Source organism: Oryctolagus cuniculus, chromosome 20 (genome assembly GCF_051225735.1).
Source record: "Oryctolagus cuniculus isolate XC-2025 breed Fujian yellow rabbit chromosome 20, ASM5122573v1, whole genome shotgun sequence".
Classification (NCBI taxonomy): domain Eukaryota; kingdom Metazoa; phylum Chordata; class Mammalia; order Lagomorpha; family Leporidae; genus Oryctolagus; species Oryctolagus cuniculus.
The window spans coordinates 15281495-15301791 of NC_142886.1; the positions used below are offsets into that span (position 1 = coordinate 15281495).

The 20297-nt window shown below is 45.3% G+C and overlaps 1 protein-coding gene across 2 annotated transcripts in view; it reads left to right on the forward strand.

Moving 5' to 3' along the window:
- The window catches only part of CCDC175 (coiled-coil domain containing 175), a 74738-nt gene that overhangs the window by 30739 nt on the left and 23702 nt on the right, over positions 1-20297 (forward strand). For both annotated transcript variants that reach the window (XM_002719516.6, XM_089322480.1), the window contains 6 exons: positions 3826-3962; positions 6563-6673; positions 12496-12567; positions 13714-13849; positions 14743-14874; positions 15320-15458. In XM_002719516.6, the coding sequence (XP_002719562.4) occupies positions 3826-3962; positions 6563-6673; positions 12496-12567; positions 13714-13849; positions 14743-14874; positions 15320-15458 (727 nt within the window). The remainder of the gene's footprint in view (positions 1-3825; positions 3963-6562; positions 6674-12495; positions 12568-13713; positions 13850-14742; positions 14875-15319; positions 15459-20297) is intronic.

The window sequence follows — 20297 nt, forward strand, 5'->3', positions numbered from 1 at the left end:
CAGCATTAAGGATGTCTTCCCCCTAGGCTTGTCTTTCTCTGATTCTTTTGGCTTCAAACATATGAGAAGACATAAACCAACCAAAGTTCCCTTTAGAAAAAAAAGTTTGTTTTTTTTTTTTATTTGCTTGAAGGGCAGAGTGGCAGAGGAGAGGCACAGAGAGAGAGAGATCTTCCAACTGCTGGTTCACTCTCCAAATGGCTGCAACAGCCAGGGTTGGTTCAGGCTGAAGGCAGGAGCCTAGAACTCCTTCTGGGGCTCCCACATAGGTGGCAGGAGCCCAGGGACTCGGGCCATCTTCTGTTGTTTTCCCAGGCATGTTAGCAGGGAACTGGATCAGAAGCATAGCAGCTTGGACTGAAAACAGCACTCTTAAGGAATGCCGACATTGCAAGTGCTGGCTTAATCCACCGTGCCACAGTGTTGGCTCCCAAAGTTGTCTGTAATCAGAATGCGTGGGTCCAGCTTTCATCTCTGCTCTTGATTCCAGCTTCCAGCTAATGAGCACCCTGGGAGACACCTGGTGATGGCTCAAGTACTTGGGTCTCTGGTACACACACAGGAGACTCAGCTGAGTACTGCGCTCCGGGCTTCCACCTGAACCAGCCCCAGCAGTTGTGGGCATTTGGGATTGAGCCAGCAGATAAGAGATCTCTCTGCATCTCTGTGTATCTCTCTCCTTCTGCCTTTAAAATAAATACACGTGAAAGAATTAAATAAATTAAATTGTTTTTCATTTTCTGAGCAATTTGTTTTTACCCATTCCATTTATCTCAGTTGTAACAGCTGTTAGACAGTCTTCAAGTAACAGCCACACATTTTCCAGCCTCATGAATGTCTGAATAGTTTGGGTCCCCAAACTGGCCTGGCTCACCAGGTCAAAGAGGGAGGTATAGACGTGTTTCTCTTCAATTCATAGCCTTCAACCCAATTCCATGGTACGAGTGAGGATCACTCAAATAAATAAATAGGCTATGACCCACTTATTATTTTCACTAGAGTGGGAATTTTGGGCTCTTAATGATATCCCATTGCAATTCTCACAGATTATTGGAGGCAAATTATTGATAGTAAACTCTATTCTAACTGTATTTTAACACTTCCCCCACCCAGATCTCCCCAATTCCTCCTCCAACTCCAGTTCCTGGTAACCACAATTCTACTCTACTTCCATGAGTTCAGCACTGTAAGATTCCACATATGAACGAGATCATGCATACTTGTCTTTCTGTGTGTGGCTTATTTCGTTTAACGTAACGTCTGCCTGGCTCATACATGGTGTGGATGACAGGATTTCCGTCTTTTTAAAGGCTGCGTAGTATTCCATTGTGCATATCTGTCACATTTTTTATCCATTCATCTCTTGATGGACACTCTTGTTTATTCTATCCACATCTTGGCTACTGTAAATGCTGCTGCATTGAACATGGGAGGGCATTTGCCATTCTGATTTCATTTTCTTTGGAAATGTACTGATTGTGGGGTCTAACTTTTTTGTTATGAAATATTATACAGAATAAATAGCATGTAAACTGTAAATACATAGGATTTGTGAACCAATCACATTAATTTTAGTGAAGCCTAATTTATCAATATTTTCCTTTTTGGTTAATGCTTTCTGTGACCTGTGTCATGAAGATTTTGTCTTTCATTATCTTTTAGAAGCTTTTTGTTTGACTTTCCACATCGAAAACAATAAACCACCTGGAATTTATATATGTGTGTGAAGTGTGAGACAATGATCAAATTCAAATTTTTTCATAAAGTTGCTCCATTCGTCAGTACCATTTAATCAAAAGATAGTACTCCTCTCCAGTGTGTCACAGTTGCATTGTTATCATAAGTTTATTATTGATTTATCATCAGAAATCAAATGTGGATCATAAATGTATGGATAGATTGTAGGCTCTGTTCTGTTTAGTTGGATTATTTGTGTCTCCTCATATTAAAACAATATGGTCTTGAATGGTAACTTTAAAATGAGTCTCATAGATGGTAATATAAATCCTTCAACTTGGAGATTGCTCCAGTATTCTTGGCCCTTTGAATGTTTATCAGTTTGTCAGATTCTACCAGAAAAGCCTGCTTTGGTTTTCACTGGGAATGTATTAAATCTGCTAATGGAGAGGAGGATTTTTTTTTTTTTTGACAGGCAGAGTGGACAGTGAGAGAGAGACAGAGAAAAAGTTCTTCCTTTGCCGTTGGTTCACCCTCCAATGACCGCCGCAGCCGGCACACTGCACTGATCCGAAGTAGGAGCCAGGTACTTATCCTGGTCGCCCATGGGGTGCAGGACCCAAGCACTTGGGCCATCCTCCACTGTACTCCCTGGCCACAGCAGAGAGCTGTCCTGGAAGAGGGACAACCGGGAGAGAATCCAGTGCCCCGACCGGGACTAGAACCCGGGGTGCCGGCGCCGCAAGGCAGAGGATTAGCCTAGTGAGCCGCGGTGCCAGCCATGGAGAGGATTTTACAACTTCACAATACTCAGCTCTCCAGTGCACACGTGTGGCATATGTCTCATTTGTTTCAGGTCTCCTTTGTTTTCTGCCTCAGGTTTTCAGTGTTACTAGTTTGGCAGTCCAAAACCATCTTCATCCCTGAATTCCCTGGCTATCGAGGTCAGGCAGGACTATGATTGGCCAGTTTCCCATGGACCGTTTTCCAGAAGCGAAGCTCCTTGGGATCCCAGCCCCCAGCAGAGGGAGGTTGATCCAGGTTCCACATCTGGATGAACCCTACACCTGGACTTTGGTCCCCTTTGTCACTCAAGAAGACAAAAACTCGGGGGCTAAGTGGTTTCTTCCGTGTTAGTAAACGTCCTCAGACCAAAAGGTTTTAAATGCAACCCTTGTCACCCTGGATTCTTCTCCTAGAATTAGGCCCAGTAATTCTTCCTTATCTGGTTGGTTCTTCAACACTTTGAAGTCAACATTTTTTGACTTAGCTATTTCAGTGGTCCTCGTGCAGGTTCTTTTGAACTTCCCAGTCCTGCATTCCCGCTAAACCTTTCTTCACTCATTTGAAGCAATTCACTAGACACATCCAGGCACCAAATTCTTACCTCATGCAGAAACTGATGGGTACTATGTTTTGTCCTCAAATAGAAACGCAGTCTTCCTTTGCTATCAGTGGGAAATTGGTTTCAGGATTTTCTGCAGAAACTGAAACCAAAAGTTGCGCAAGTCCCCTTTATAAAAGCTGAAGTTTTTGCATACAACCTACACACAGGCTTTTGCTTAAACCATCTCTGGATTACTAATAGTGCCTTATAGGATACCTGCCCATCACTGCATCTGTGTGAATTCAGCATAGTACCCAGCACGTGACAAAGTTTTGCTTTTGGAAAATTTCTTGAATTTTTTTTTTCAAATATTTTTGAACCACAGTTGGTTGATGCAGAACTCACAGATATAGAGCAACTGTACTTAACAAGAAGCAAGCATAATATCTAGTCGAGAGCGTCTGTGTATGCTACCTTTACCCCTTAGAATAGTCCCTGTTCCGGGGAAAGGACACAGCTGCCACCGGGTGATCACAGTGTGTCTACAGCGTTTCCTACTTCATATGGATCATTACACTGTGGCCTTACACCCGTGTTTGCTGCCTGCAGACACTGTTGTCATCATCTGTAAAAGGCTCCAGAAGGTGCGATCGCGGCTTTGCTGTGGCATTGAATCCCATGACATGGATGGCATTTGTGGCCCATTCATTGTGCACTAAGCAGCAAACCGAGTGCCCTGGAGAGTTGCCTGCCTGATGCTGCCCTCCTCAAAGGGGTGATGGAGTTAAGTCCTCTTATCCGGTTCCTTTGTTTTTTCCTAGCTGACTGAGAAACGACTCAGGGTGCAATCAGAGAACAGAGATCTACGAGAGAAACTGCAGACTCTGATGAGACAGTTGAAGATTGTCTTAAGTGAGGAGGATAAAGTTTTTGTATACAAACGGAAGATCTATGATGAGTACGTTTGCACCATGATCCATATGTGACTCAGCATGCTGTGGTTTGGGGGGCTTTCCTTGCCTTCAAAGTGGTGATTCTCTACTGGGGTTCATCCTAGTTTTTCATTCTGCTGAGAAAAGTGACATATTCTAGTAAGCACGCCCCTAATCTGCCTCTGTCATTCTAAATAATGCTTCTCGTGCCTGGTTCAAGGCACATACGTGAAAACCAAATTCATTAATTTTTCTTCTAAATTCAGAACGCAGAGGAGTCATTATGCTTTTACCCTGTGAGACTATCCGGAGAAACGACGAGGTTTCCCTGCCTTTTTCATAAACAGGCTCCACACCTGCAGGCCCTTGCCCGGAGAAGGGTTCAGCCATTGGACAACCCCCTAACCCAATGGACTGGGCAATGAGTAAAGGAAATCCCCTGTCTTTTCCACCTATCGGACTCCGGTTGGTACCCGCTCTGCCTTTCTCCAGCATCGCTCCCTTCGCCCAGCCCCTCTGTGTGACTCGCCCTTCAAAGGCCGTTTTCTGCTTCCCTAGTCCCAGTGCCTCAACCTCCTTTCTGCCAGCATGAACCTCCTGAAGCCCCTCGCTCGTGTCCTTCCTTATCACGGGTCACCACAGTATCGTCCACTGGGCACAAAGCGCTTGGTCCCAGAGCTGCCAGGAGGTCAGGGCAGTCACTCTTGTCTTACTCGGCATCTCCAGGACTTCATGCGTTGCCTGCAAACAGATAGTGAGCATTCACCCATGCTTTTAAAATGGCTGCTCACAGCACCCTCTAGCAAGCAGGAAGTTATGTAAGTAATAATCATTACTGCACTCGCAGTTGAATCATATGGAAATGTAATTACCGTGGCCCGCTTAGGAGAAGCCTTTAAGCTACAGAGAGGTGTTGCAGTCATTTCATCTCATCCAGTTGAATAGCCTACAGAGAAGGAAATTGTTAGTATTTTTTGGGCAAAAACCTCTCTCAGGTCAATACTAAGTGAGTTAGCCTTTGGAATCCTGAAATGTACTGATGACAAGTTACCGTGACACTAAAAGTTGGCCGTCATTGTTGGGTTCTGTCTTAGTTAGCTCCAGCTGCTAGAATAAAACTCCATGGCCTGGCTGACTTACACAACAGACATTGAGCTCTCAGTTACGGAGGTTGGAAGCCTGATTCCAGGGCCGGCGTGGCAGGGGGCTAGCAGAGGTCTTCTTTCTGGCTTACAAGGCCAAGGGCTGGTGAGCTCTCTGGTGTCTTTTCCTATAAAGGCACTAATTCCATCATGAGGGCCCCATCCTCACGCCCTCATCCAAACTGAATTGTTTCTCAAAGCCCCAAATGTTACTACAGCACTGGCTTCCATGGCGTTCATTGCTGCCGCTCCAAATCACTTTAATTTTGTGTGTGTGTGTGTGATTAAAAAAAGTGATGCCTGAGCCTTACTTTTTAAAAAAGATTTATTCATTTATTTGAAAGTCACACAGAGAGAGGAGAGGCAGAGAGAGAGAGAGAGAGAGGTCTTCCATCTGATGGCTCACTCCCCAGGTGGCCTCAATGGCCAGAGCTGCGCTGATCCGAAACCAGGAGCCAGGAGCTTCCTCCAGGGCTCCCACGTGGGTGCAAGGACCCAAGGACTTGGGCCATCTTCTACTGTTTTCCCAGGCCATAGCAGAGAGTTGGATTGGAAGTGGAGTGGCCGGGTCTCAAACCAGCGTCCATTGGGGTGCCTGCACTTCAGGCCAGGGCATTAACCCGCTGCACCACAGTGCCGGCCCCCGAGCCTTATTTTTAAAGTTAAACAGAAATGTGTAATTTAGAAAGTAAAAATGACTCTAATTTTCTCTATCTTTCCATCACCTAGAGGTTTAAGAGTTTAATATATAAATTCTGGAAAAAGTGAGGAGATAGCAACTCAGCCCTTAGTAGTTTTATAGACTTAGATACAACACTGTCTGTTACGGGCCATTTCCAGTCAATGTCTAAGCATTCCAGCAAAGCCATTAACTTGTCTCAGCCATGCTATTCCATGCTGCAAGTTAAGGCAAAGAATAGCTACTCTATAAAAACCACTTTGGCGGTCCATGTCCTGGGTCAAGTACCTGACAACTTATTAAATCCAGTGAGACAGGGATTGTAATCCCCATTTTATGGATGGTGAAACTGAGGCTTATCCCCAGGCTAAGGTTCTTGCCCAAGGTGACACTGTTATTAAGAGGCAAAGCCAGTATTCAAAGTTGATCTGATGGACTCGTCTGCCCTTCATAGAACAGGACACCGTGATAAGTGCTGAGGGCAGACCCAGCTCGCAGAGAGACGGAGTGAAACAGGACTCTTCTTGCGGTTACTATTGTAATGAGTGTTCTCCCGTGAGCTCTGAAATGTTCGTAAATATTGTGAGAATCCTAGGCATAAGTTTAAATTTAGCCACCACTGGCAAAACAAAAAACAAAAAAACCCTTTGTTTTCTAATTTTATTTATTTATATTGGTAAATAGTTCACAATTTGGACTCCCCAAACTATTTGTTAAATACCTGTTGTATGTTTGCGTATTTTCTCATGCTGAGGAATTAAAACTGTTTCCCCCTTAACAAATGATAACTGTTTTTTCATGGTAGAAATCAGAAACAACTGGCATTCATTGCTCAGAAAGAAAACTTCATAGCACAAAGGAAGGTAGACATCAGAAATATGGAAGAAGGACTCGTCACCCTCCGAGAACTTCATCAGTATGTTGCTGCCTTTGACTTCTTCAGTCTTGACTCTTGTCTGCGTTTACTTTTTAATAAATGGTAACCATAGATCAATGTCAGTTTCTACTACACCGCAATAAAAGAGGCAGAAATTTATCATTAGCTTTCTCTGTTATACAGTCCCAAAAAGTCATTAGCATTGATGCCTTCATTAAAGGGATAGCAGGCTCCAAATGCACACGAGGAACAGCTGTGGTCCAGTGACAAGAGCGAGCCTGCACGTTGTCACCACACCGAATCCCCTCACCCATGATGGTCATTTCTCTTGTTCCAGATCACTTTTTTTTTTTTTTTTTGGACAGGCAGAGTTAGAGAGAGATTCAGAGAGAAAGGTCTTCCTTCCATTGGTTCACCCCCCAAATGCCCCAAATGGTTGCTATGGCCGGTGCTCTGCGCCGATCCGAAGCCAGGAGCCAGGTGCTTCCTCCTGGTCTCCCATGCGGGTGCAGGGCCCAAGCACTTGGGCCATCCTCCACTGCCTTCCCGGGCCACAGCAGAGAGCTGGACTGGAAGAGGAGCAACCAGGACTAGAACCCGGGGTGCCGGCGCTGCAGGTGGAGGATTAGCCTAGTGAGCACGGCGCCAGCCCCAAATCACTTTCACTTTCTTCTTTTCTGATGAAAAAAGTAATGCCTATATCTGCTTTTACAATGAAAATAGAGAAATGTGCAACTTATAGAATAAATGTTACCCTAATCTCACCATGTCTTTACAGAGATAATCGCTGTTTACAGGTATGTATCTGTGGGTATCCAAACATTGGCTTATACTTTTCTGTAACTGGATTTTTCACTTAAAATTATCTTGGGAGAATTACAAATATGGTAAAATGGAAACATTTGAGAAGTTGGTAAAGGGTATATGGGATTTTTTTTGTACTGTTATTTGTACTTCTCTGTAGAGTTGGAAACTACAAGAAAACATCAAAAAGTTTTTAAGAAAAGGAAATTGAAAGTATGAGTTTATTTGGGTGTAAAAAATATTTTTCAAGCCAGCGCCGCGGCTCGCTGGGCTAATCCTCCGCCTTGCGGCGCCGGCACACTGGGTTCTAGTCCCGGTCGGGGCACCGGATTCCATCCCAGTTGCCCCTCTTCCAGGCCAGCTCTCTGCTGTGGCCAGGGAGTGCAGTGGAGGATGGCCCAAGTGCTTGGGCCCTGCACCCCATGGGAGACCAGGAGAAGCACCTGGCTCCTGCCATCGGATCAGCGCGATGCGCCGGCCGCGGCGGCCATTGGAGGGTGAACCAACGGCAAAGGAAGACCTTTCTCTCTGTCTCTCTCTCTCACTGTCCACTCTGCCTGTCAAAAAAAAAAATTAAAAAAAAAAACACTATTTTTCTGGGGCTGGCGTTGTGGCATAGCTGATAAAGCCACTGCCTCCAGTGGCATCATCCCATATGGGTGACGGTTCAAGTCCAAGCTGCTCCACTTCCAATCCAGCTCTCTGCTATGGCCTGGGAAAGCAGTGGGAGTTGGCACAAGTTCTTGGGCCCCTGCACCCACATGGGAGACCTGGAAGAAACTCCTGGCTCCTGGCTTCAGATAGGCACAGCTCTGGCCATTGTGCCCATCTAGGGAGAGAACCAGCAGATGAAAGACCCTTCTCTCTCTCTCTCTCTCTCTCTCTCTCTGCCTTTCTCTAACTCTGCCTTTCAAATAAATAAATAAATATTTTAAAAATATTTTTCTATTCATATGTATATATTAATATTTATTTTTATTTATTTGAAAGAGTTACAGAATGAGGTAGAGACAGAGAGAGAGAGAGGTCTTCCATCCACTGATTCACTCCCCAAATGGTCACAGTGGCCAGAGCTGGGCTGATCCAAAGCCAGGAACCAGGAATTTCTTCTGGGTCTCCCATGTAGGTACAGGGGCCTAAGACTTGATCCATTCTCTGCTGCTTTCCCAGGCACATTAGCAGGGAGCTGGATCAGAAGTGTAGCAACCGGGACTCGAACGAGCGCCCATGTGGGATGCCGGCACTGCAGGCTGGGGCTTTAATCTGCTGCGCCACAGCATCGCCCCCATATATAGTTTTTTCATAAGATGCATTTCCCTAATATTATGAAAAAAAAATTGGACAAAAATAAACTCATACTTTGAGTTCCATTTTCTACAAACTTTTTGAAGTATTCTCATATTTCGTAATAAAGAAGGAAAAAATCATACATATAAGACATCTTTCCTCATTCCTTTCTCCAATTCCATAGTATTCCTTTTATAGCTTATACATATGTTTTTTTTAAGATCTTATTTTATTTATTTGAAAAGGAGAGAGAGAGAGAGAGAAGGAGGGAGAAAGATCTTTCACTCACTGGTTCACTCCTCAGTGGCCACAGGCCAGGGCTGGGTCAGGCCAAAGTCAGGAGCCAGGAGCTTTATCTTGGTCTCCCACATAGGTGCGGGGGCCCAAGCATGTGGACCATCTTCTGTTGCTTTTCTCGGGCCATTTAACAGGAGCCAGATGAAAACTGGACACAAACTGCGCCCATATGGGATACCAGCATTGCAGGCGGTTGGTTAACCTGCTGTACCACAGCACCGGCCCCTTAAATTTTATAGTATATTTTATGTAATATAAATATATTGAACTTTATCACCTTAAGTTCATTTTGTATAACATTATAAATATTTATTTAATATATATGCATAAATATATACTATATATTTTTTATTTTAAAATGTTATTATATGAAAGACAGAGAAAGACATGGGGAGTGTCCATCTGCTGGTTGACTCCACAAATACCCACAATGGCCAGGACTAAGCTGGGGCCCCAGTCAGAGCCAGGAGTTGGGCACCCAATCCAGGCTCTCATGTGAGTGGCAAGAACCCAAAAACTGGAGCCATCACCTGCTGCTTCCCAGGGTCTACGTTAGCAGGAGGCTAGGAGACAGAAGCCGGAACCTGCTGCTTCCCAGGGTCTACGTTAGCAGGAGGCTAGGAGACAGAAGCCGGAACCTGCTGCTTCCCAGGGTCTACGTTAGCAGGAGGCTAGGAGACAGAAGCCGGAGCTTGGAATTAAGCTCATGCACCAGTATGAATGCAGGTGTATTAACCTCTAGGCCACATGCCTGTCTCAGGTTATACTACAGCTTGTTTAGCCAGCACTCTATTGATGAGTATTTGGGTTTTTTCCTGTTTCCAATATTACAAACGATTTTTGAAGTTAACATGTGGGACTATTTCTTTATAATGAAGTCTGAAAAATTGATTTACTAGATCTTAAAGGCAGTCATAATTTCCATTTTTGTAGTTATTGTCAAACTTTCCCACACAATCATGCTTGCATTGCACACTTCCACCAACACTGGCATGTTCATAGTTCATAGTTTAGTTGCACAGCTAAGCCAGCCTAACACACAAGAAATAATGAGCCACATATGAGTTAGAAAAATAAAGCGTGAATTATACAAGAATGAGAGATAGGTGATTATTGTTATGTAAGGATTTAAAAACTTGAACTAGACCCTTGAGAGCAAGTTAGAGTTTTATGTTTGCTCATCAAATAGAAGGATGGTTCACATCCTTTCTGGGCCTATTCTACATGTAAATATCAAAATCACTAAGGCTGGGTGTATTGTGAAGACCTTCAGAGATTCAGGGGAGGAGTTTGGATTTATTTTGGTAGGAAATTGAGAGCCCATGCTGATTCCAAATATAGAGAAAACATGAGCAAGTCACGTTTCTGGTGTGGCAGCACTTTGTATTCCAAATTTCATTCATGAATATGCCGAGCCTTTGACATTTTGTTTGCAGAATTTCATATTGTATTTTTCATTTATGCATATTTTGCTTCTGCGGCTTTAATTCACTTCTGCGAATGAAGCACTTCACAGGGAAGAAGGGGAACAAAAACACAGGCTTCCGTTACCTGCACACTGCCATCCGCCCAGTCACAAAAGGCTTGCCTTCCTCAGCTCCCGCTTTCCTGTGGTTCCAGAACCTGTCTTGGCTTTCTGGAGTCTACAGAACCCAACCTAGAACCCAGAGCTCCTCAACAATTTGGTGACTTAATTCCTCCTGTGGCATAGCATTATGAGAGTACTTTAAAAAGTTCTTGGGAGGCCGGCGCCGCAGCTCACTAGGCTAATCTTCCGCCTGCGGTGCCGGCACCCCAGGTTCTAGTTCCTGTCAGGGCGCCGGATTCTGTCCCAATCGCTCCTCTTCCAGTCCAGCTCTCTGCTGTGGCCAGGGAGTGCAGTGGAGGATGGCCCAAACGCTTGGGCCCTGCACTTGCATGGGAGACCAGGAGAAGCACCTGGCTCCTGGCTTCGGATCAGCGCAGTGTGCAGGCCGCAGCGCGCCGGCCGCAGCGGCCATTGGAGGGTGAACCAACGGCAAAGGAAGACCTTTCTCTCTGTCTCTTTCTCTCACTGTCCACTCTGCCTGTCAAAAAAAAAAGTTCGTGGGAAATGCATATTATGGAAGCACTATGCATGAATTTCATTTTTTTTTTTGCACCAAAATAACCTTATCTTTTAATTGTACTTTTCTTTGTAAACTTTTTGGGCCCCTCGTATTCTTACCCTCCTATCCAGCATATGCAGGAAGCCTGCTTAATGTCAAAACAGAGTGCGACCTGGTGCTCGCTGCTGCATCTTTGTAAACGATTGTGTCCCCACCTGGGCAACATTGTGCCTTCCTTCTGCCAGTCCACCTTCCTTGTCTGTTCATCTCCAGCAAGCCTTCCTCAATTATTCCCCTAGAATCGCCTCTTCTCTATTCTTGGATAGCTACCTCAAGGCTTGAAAAATCAGTTTGCTCTGGAACCAATTATAATTGTCCTTCTGTCAGCCTGCCACTAAAACCTTTAGTTGTTGCACAGTTTGTGTCTGTTGAGCTTAAGAACTATGCAACCTAAATGTCCATCAGCTGCTGAATGGGTACAGACAACGTGGCACACACACACGATGCAATGCTACTCAGCAGTGAACAGGGTGAACAAGGGTCATTTACACATTGTGGATGGAACTAGATGCCATTATGTTATGTGAAATAAGCCAAGCAGAGCAAGACGGGTACCACATGATCTCACGCACATGTGAAGACCAAGAAAGTTGATCTCAGAGGCTGGTGATAGAAGGGGGTCGGGAGGGATGGAGAAAGGTTAATTAATAAGTATAATAAGCTGGGGCCGGTGCTGGGTTTGTCCATTGTCTGCAGCACCAGCATCCCAAATAGGTACCGGTTTGAGTCCTGGCTGCTCTGCTTCTAATCCAGCCCCCTGCTAGAGAGCCTGGGAAGGCAGCAGGGATGACCCATGTGCTTGGGCCCCACATCCACATGGGAGACCTGAATGAGCTCCTGGTTCCTGGCTTTGACCTGGTCCGACCCGATCCCGTCCCCTGCCCCCTCCCACCTTGTGGCCATTTGGGGAGTGAACCAACGGATGGAAGATTTCTCTCTTTCCCTCCCTCTGTAATTCTGACTTTCAGATAAATAAATAAATCTTATAAAAAGTAAGTATGAAGTTATAGTTAGATATGAGTTGGGAGTTCTGGTGTTCTGTTGCACAGGAGGAGGACTATAGATAATGGTAATGTTCTTCTTAAAGCTAGAAGAGATAGTGAATGTTTTCTTAGATGATTGAGAAGACAGACACGTTTGCCCTAATTTGGACGTTACAAAATGTATACACATATCAAAACATCACATAGCATCCCATAAATATGTACAATTTTTATGTCAGTTAAAAATTTCAAAGAAAGAATTATACTTTACCTACAGAGTGTATCTTGTATATTCTAGCAGCTCCCAGCAATGCTAAATCTAATATATTTTTCTTGCTTTTAGAACAACAAAAGAAACATACCGGAAACAAGTAAAACTCCTAAGTGAAAACCTGGAAAGAGAAAGTCAGAGATGGTAAAACAAAACAAAAAAGGTTCATCTCGGGTAGCTATACTATGTGTGGTGTTACTGAATAGTGCGGAGTGCTTGTTGGTTACTGGAATCCATGGAATGAGCGTGCTAATGAAGTTGTGTGTTTGTTTGACTGAGGTATTGAACAGAACAAAGTTTTCCTTCTGTTTCAATTGAGTGGGGTCACCAAAGAATGACATTGTCCATATCTGCACAAGGCCTGTTGTTCACCCAAGCTTCTGGGTGAACCACAGGGGAGGTGACCGGTGTGGGGACAGAGGAAAGTGGTTAACTTCTCTTGCCTCACATCCCTTTAAAGGGGAGTGATCATAGTACCCACCTTAAAAATTGTGAATGTAAATGAGATAAAATTCTACATGGGTACTTGGAAAATTCATGGAAAATTGAATTAAAAGATAAGTTTATTTTGGTGCAAAGAATTGTGAAATCCATGCATACAAGAGGTCATCAAAACATTCATGGAAAATTTGTATTGTGAAAAAACCATGCATGGATTTCAAAAATATTTTATACCAAAATAATCTTTTTAATTCCATTTTTTTACAAACTCTTTGAAGTCCTCTCATGCAAAATATTTAGGTTCATGGGTGGACCTACAATGGACTTGCTACACTTAGCTGTATTGTATTGTTGTTGTTATTGTTAATGTTATTATTGATGACTCCAATTTTCTTTCTTCTTCTTCCTTCCTTTTCCACTTTTCCCAAACTCCAAATATGTAATGTTTTTATATTTGTTAAGGAGGAAAATGTGAGAACTCAGAACACTGAAATCCTTTACTGAAATTTAGTTTATGGAACTTACTTGAACAATTTAGGTCATTCTGTTGCTGTCCCCACCTGGGCCTCGTCTTTGTCTACCTGCCCAGAGCCATGTCCATTCCTATCTTTTACCTCAAGCAAGGCGGGCCAGTGAATGTGTTTTGTCCACTGTCCTACTGGACAAACAGACATGACTTCTTACTCCTTGCAGTCAGTGTTTTGTCTTTTTTTGTTTTTCAGTTAATGTCCATAGTCTGCATCGCAAACAATTTTGTATCATCACAATTTGTTTTGCTCTGAATTCCTTTTGCTCTTGGGCGCTCTGCTATGTCAGTTTAACAGTCGTTCTCCTCGTCCTCATATCCAGTATCATAACACAGTGGAAAATAGCTTGTTTGAGAAAAAAGCATGCGCGCTGGAGAGTCAAAGCAAGGGCAGAGGTACAAGAACTTGCAGAAAAGCTTGAGCGAGCAGAACGCAGACGAGCTCAATTATTCCGAGAGGTAAGGGGACGCAAGGGACTTAGAATTATTGTAGTTCCCTGTGTTTCATATCAGTGATTCTCCTTCCATATTAAAAAACTTATTAAAAGGCATTTTCCCTTGCTGCTGACTTCTTGTGTAAATTGTTTCATTTCCTTGAGAACTGTATCCACTTGCGTGTTACTAGAGGAGTCCCGCAAGTGAGTAGCAGTTCTGTCCAGAATACGCTTGTGAAGCATGGAACCACACGTTGGTCTGAGGTCAGTGCTTAGGGGGACACGCTTGAAAAACAGGAGCCCAGCATCATCCATTCATCACCTGTGTTTACCCTCTGTCCTGCCCATTCCGGCCCCTCCCAGTCCTCAGGCCTTTTATAGGTGTGGTTTGGTGAACACCTAATTTCTAGAAGGGAAAAATAAAACCCCTCTCAGGGGTTACTGAGAAATCATATAATCTGAAGTCGCCGGCGCTGCAGCTCAGTAGGCTAATCCTCCGCCTTGTGGCACCGGCACACCAGGTTCTAGTCCCGGTTGGGGTGCCGGATTCTGTCCTGGTTGCCCCTCTTCCAGGCCAGCTCTCTGCTGTGGCCCGGGAAGGCAGTGGAGGATGGCCCAGGTGCTTGGGCCCTGCACCCCATGGGAGACCAGGAGAAGTACCTGGCTCCTGCCTTTGGAAGCACCTGGCTCCGGCCATGGCGGCCATTGGAGGGTGAACCAACGGCAAAGAAGACCTTTCTCTCTGTCTCTCTCTCTCACTGTCTGTCTACTCTACCTGTCAAAAACAAACAAACAAACATATAATCTGAAGTCAGAGACACATCTTGTGGAAAAGATGTAAATTCACCGGGCCATTTAAACTGCCTGGTTGACTGCTCAGTACGAGAGAAACGACAAACCTCATTTTTCTCCCACTAGACCACTCTTAGAGAAAAGGAGATCGAGGAATTTGTGGCACAGATCGACAAACTTACAGTAGAATTAAGAGAAGAAGAAGCAGAATTTATTACAAATGAAAAAATGCTAATAGAGGAGCTAACCAAATATGAGGTAAATTTTGTTTTATATATAACTACAATTTTGGATGACTATATGAGGGGGAGGGGAAATAACGTATCTTGCTCTTATCAGTTAAATGTAAAGTAAATCCATGAACAAGGCTTCCATTTCATTCTGAATCTATCTTTTTTTTCCCCTGAAAAAGTAGCACCACAAGATATATTTTTTTCAGGTAAAAAAAAAAAAGCACATGCTTCGATTATGTGGAGCTGTTGGCAACAGCCTTGGTGGCAGGTGGGACTGTGTGGGAAACCACTGGCAGGTGGCATGGGAACACTCATGGTTACTCTTCTTCTCCTCCCCTTCACTCTCTCTCTCTCTTTCTCTCCCCCCTCTCCCCAATAAACAATACATTTTAAAGAACTTACATTCTATTCTTAAATGTTGTAAAAATTCTCCAAAATTGTACTTCTCAATTCTTTGATTTTCTTTAAAGGAGATATTTGTTCAGAAAGCACAAATTAGTAGAGAAAAAGAAGATGAGCTAGTTGATCAGCTTCCACAACTTCAGATGGCAGAAGAAGAATACACAGAGAAGCACCGGAAGTTACAAGAGGTGTGCGCTATTCTTTCAGGTACGGGGCAGCCTCAAGTCCGGGCAAGGGTTTCCCTGTTCTCTTCCACCCCAGGCGAGCCATCAGTCACAAGCGAGTGGTGAACAGAACCAGGACTCCAACTCAGGCCTGCTAGTAAGGAGTGCAGGCATCCCGACTGGCGTCTTACCTGCTGAGCCCCCTGCATGGCCCTGTTTGGGACCGTGTCACCGCGATGCTATGCTAGAAGTTAGACACTTCTGAGGGCAAGTGACTTCCAACGTTAGCTACCCAGCCACACCATCAGTCACCGCCTACACATGTAGAAGAGAGACTTGCTTCAATATCGCAAAACAGTCACCTCATTTACACCTTCTCGTGAAGTTCATACCCGATTTGCTTCAACACATAGAATAAATCAAGAAAAAGAAGGGGATCTGAGATTCAGAACACAGGAGCTTCAGCTTCAGAGGACTGCAGGAGGAGCTCCCAGGAGGTCAGCCCGAGCCTTCGGAAGGCACGGCTCAGGATGGGTGGGAGGAAGGGGAGAGGGATGGGACTCACGGGTTCACTGCTGTGTGTCGCCACGTGGCCAGTAAGATCCAGAAAGATTCTGGGATCCTGTTGCAGCTGTTAGTATGAATGAATGATACTTACAGAGAACCCTGAGCAAATTCTAAAAAGTAAGGCATGTTTTAACTCTAGGAGAAGCTGCAGAAGCCAGCTCACAGTCCACAGTACTTGTCTTGTCATAAACATAAGAAAAATAGACTTTTCAGCCTGGAGCCACGGTCTGCTTTGTCTGTGACCCCACGAAGAAGGCCCCGGTGCTGTTGAGCACGACTGTGCCTTACTCGAAGCCTGCAATGCCACGTTTGGGCACTAAGTCAAGATTGAGCTGGTGCCTCCCAGCCCCGCTGAGATCCCTACGGCAACCAAAGCCTGAAAAAAAATAGTCTGTCGTGCTCAGATTGGTAGCTTCAAACAGATGACAGTTAAAGGAGCTGTGCTGAATGGTTGGGTGCCACTGAGGCGTGGATGTGGGTTTATATTGCACAGATCACAGGCAAGTGTGGCATCACTGGCTATAATTAACGTCTGATTATATTTGATTTCTTATTTGAGCAATTTGGGACAATGTATAATAAAACTGTTACCTGAATAGAACATGTCAAAAATAAATTTTTCTCTATCAGATACTACACAAAAAGTCCCAATTCCTCTTGATATTAAGTTGGGTTCTTTTGCTTTGATAGATTAATACAGCTCCGAATGCATATCTAGTTAGCCTGGAATCAGAAAGGATATGTGTGATCACATCAGCCTGGTACCACGAATATATGAAGATAGCGTGTTTTTTTGTTTGTTTTGTTTTGTTTTGTTTTTTGACAGAGTGGATAGTGAGAGAGAGAGACAGAGAGAAAGGTCTTCCTTTTGCCGTTGGTTCACCCTCCAATGGCCGCCGCGGCTGGCACGCTACAGCCGGCACACCATGGGGTGCAGGGCCCAAGCACTTGGGCCATCCTCCACTGCACTCCCGGGCCACAGCAGAGAGCTGGCCTGGAAGAGGGGCAACCGGGAAAGAATCTGGTGCCCTGACCAGGACTAGAACCCGGTGTGCTGGCACCGCTGGGTGGAAGATTAGCCTATTGAGCTGTGGCGCCGGCCGAAGATAGCATTTTAATTTGAAGGCTTGAAATATGTAAGTTTTATTTCCAGTGATGCCAAGGGAAAGGATTTCAGAAAACCAGAACCTGATATAGTAAGAGAACTAGTAATACTGTGTGCCAAAGTGCTGTGGTTAAATCACATCCGTAGTTACGTAGAATGCAGGGTGGACTGTTTCTCTTTGCTAAGAACACAGTCAGACCCTTTTAATAAGTTTTGTCTGTAAATTTCGGGGAACATCAGGTCAAGTTGAATAGAGCCTCCCCAAGACAGAATGGCAGAGTGGAAGTCTGAGGATGCATCTTTAACAGCAGACAGAGTAGATGAGAGCTATGACCTACATTTCACATCTGATTTTGATATGTTATTAATCTGATTTTATGCCGTTTAGTACCTGTCTTTGCAAAAAGAAAATGGCCCATAGTTATTTAAACAGAGTTGTAACTCTGTCATCTTGATGTATTATGTCCTGCAATGGATAAAAGTGATTGAGTGAAAGAGAAGGAGAAGAGAAAGAGGAAGAAAGGAAGGAAGAGGAAGAAAGAAAAAAAAATCACCTTGAAGCAAGCAAGCAAGAGCTGTCCATGTCACCCTCCCCCAGTTCCAAGGAGTGCAGGGAGGAGAGAGGCCTCTGCCTGGGACAGGGAGAGTAATGGAAGCCCAGTGCCAGGTCCACTGGGAAAAATTTCCAGTCGGACTGAGCCCTGCTGCCCTTGTACACAGCCTTCACCCTTGCAGTGAATATTTGAAGCTTCCAGAACAGGGCTGCTTCTGCCACCCACCTCCCAAGTGCTGTCAAACAGTTCAAGCTTCACCTGCAAGGAGAGGCTGAGAGAGGGAGCCCAGAACGGGGCCTACCATGCCAAGACACGACACCTGTAAAGCCCAGAGGCCTCTGCTCACAGGCTGAGCCTCCGACTCTCCCAGCATCAGGCAGAGCCCTGTGGCACGAGTCACTGCCATCCTTGGACGGGCTCGGGAGATGCTCCTGTGACTTTCTGGGGCCCCGGAGTGACCTGCCTGGGGTCCATCTGGATGACCAGAGGGCTGCCTTTTTCACATTCCTCTGGCCTTGGGTAACAGCAAGGGGCCATGGGACTGTGTCCTGGGACTCAGTGCTGAGCTGGTGCAGCCCACGCTGGGCACAGTGCCCTTGGCAGGCTCTCTGTCCCGGTATCAGGCAGAGATCTGTGCCTGGTGGGACGGGCTCGTTTTAGCATGTGTCATCACCAGCCTTTTGCAGGCCTGGTGTGCACTCCCAAGATTGTATTCAGCCTGGTGCTTGTGAGACCCAAGTGTGCCTACCTGGGGCCTGCCTGAGTGGCTGAGTCCACCTCTGTCGCTCACCCTACAACTTTCAGCAGGCAACAAAGAATCACGAGACTTGGGGGCTCAGTGCCGGGCTGGAAAAACCCATCACAGCTCAGATCCTGTTGGTCTCTGTTTCCAGGCCAGTGCCTTCGCACAGAGCCTCCAGGTCTGCTTTGGTGCCCATCGGAGTTCTGTGATGCTGGGTGAGCAGTCTCTTACCCCATCCCGCATCACCATTGGCTGATAGGTCAGCATCATGCACTGAGCCCTCTTGCGTAGCAGATCAGAGCAGGGTGAACTTTGGTCTGACCTCCAATGCTGATGTTCAACAAGCTAAAGAGCTTTGCACATCAAAGAAAGCAATCAGCAGAGTAAAGAGATAACATACAAAATGGAAGAGAATATTGGAAAGCTATCCATCTGACAAGTGGCTAATATCCAGAATACTTAAGGAACACAACTCAATTGCAAAATAAAAAATAACGCAATTAAAAAAACAGGCAGTGGATCTAAAGAGACATTTCTCAAAGGAAGACATGCAAATGGCCAGTGGGTACATGAAAACATGCCAAACTTCACTAATCATCAGAGAAATGCAAATCAAAACCACAGTGCGACATCACCTCACTCCAGTTAGTTTGGCTTTTATCAAAAAGTCAAATGATAACAAGTGTTGGCAAGAAGATGGAGAAGAGGGGACCCTTGCACACTGTTGATGGGACTATAAATTAGACAGCCATTGTGGAAAACAACATGGAACTTCCTAAAACAAAGTGAAGACAGAGCTAACCTGCAATCCAGCAATTCTGCCCCTGGGCAAGTATCCAAGGGAAATGGAATTCATTCTGTCAAAGAGCAATCTGCCTTCCCATGTTTCCTGCAGCTCTCTTCACAGTGTTTCCAAGAAACAGAAACAACGGAAGTGGCCATACGCTGATGAGTGGATAAAGAAAACGTGCATATAGACAACGGAATATTAGCCATACGGAAGGTTGAAATCTTGTCACTCACAACAACATGGACAAAACTGGAGTTTATGATCTTAGGGGAAATAAGCACATAAAGATGAGTATCCCACGCTCTCACTCACAGGTGGGGTCTGAACCAGGTCATCTCAAGTTAAAAGTAAATGGTGGCCGGCGCCGCGGCTCACTAGGCTAATCCTCCGCCTAGCGGCGCCAGCACACCGGGTTGTAGTCCCGGTCGGGGCGCCGGATTCTGTCCCGGTTGCCCCTCTTCCAGGCCAGTTCTCTGCTGTGGCCCGGGAGTGCAGTGGAGGATGGCCCAAGTGCTTGGGCCCTGCACCCCATGGGAGACCAGGAGAAGCACCTGGCTCCTGCCTTCGGATCAGCGCGGTGCGCCGGCCGCAGCGCGCCAGCCGTGGTGGCCATTGGATGGTGAACCAATGGCAAAAAGGAAGACCTTTCTCTCTGTCTCTCTCTCTCACTGTCTACTCTGCCTGTCAAAAAAAAGTAAATGGTGGTTATCACAGGCTGGGAGAAGTGAGGAGAGGTTGATCAGTGAGTACTAGGTTATAGAAAGGAGTAAGACGCTCTGGGGTTCTTACTGCACAGTAAGGTGACTATAGATAAGGTTAATGTACTGAATATTTCTATTTTTAAAATGTATATATATATTAAGGTTTATTTATTTACTTGAAAGTCAGAGTTACACAGACAGAGAAGGAGAGGCAGAGAGAGAGAGAGGTCTTCCATCGGCTGGTTCACTCTTCACTCCTCAGTTGGCCGCAACAGCTGGAGCTGCACCGATCTGAAGCCAGGAGCCAGGAGCTTCTTCCAGGTCTCCCACACAGGTGCAGGGGCCCAAGGACTTGGGCCATCTTCCACTGCTTTCCCAGGCCATAGCAGAGAGCCGGATTGGAAGTGGAGCAGCTGGGAATCG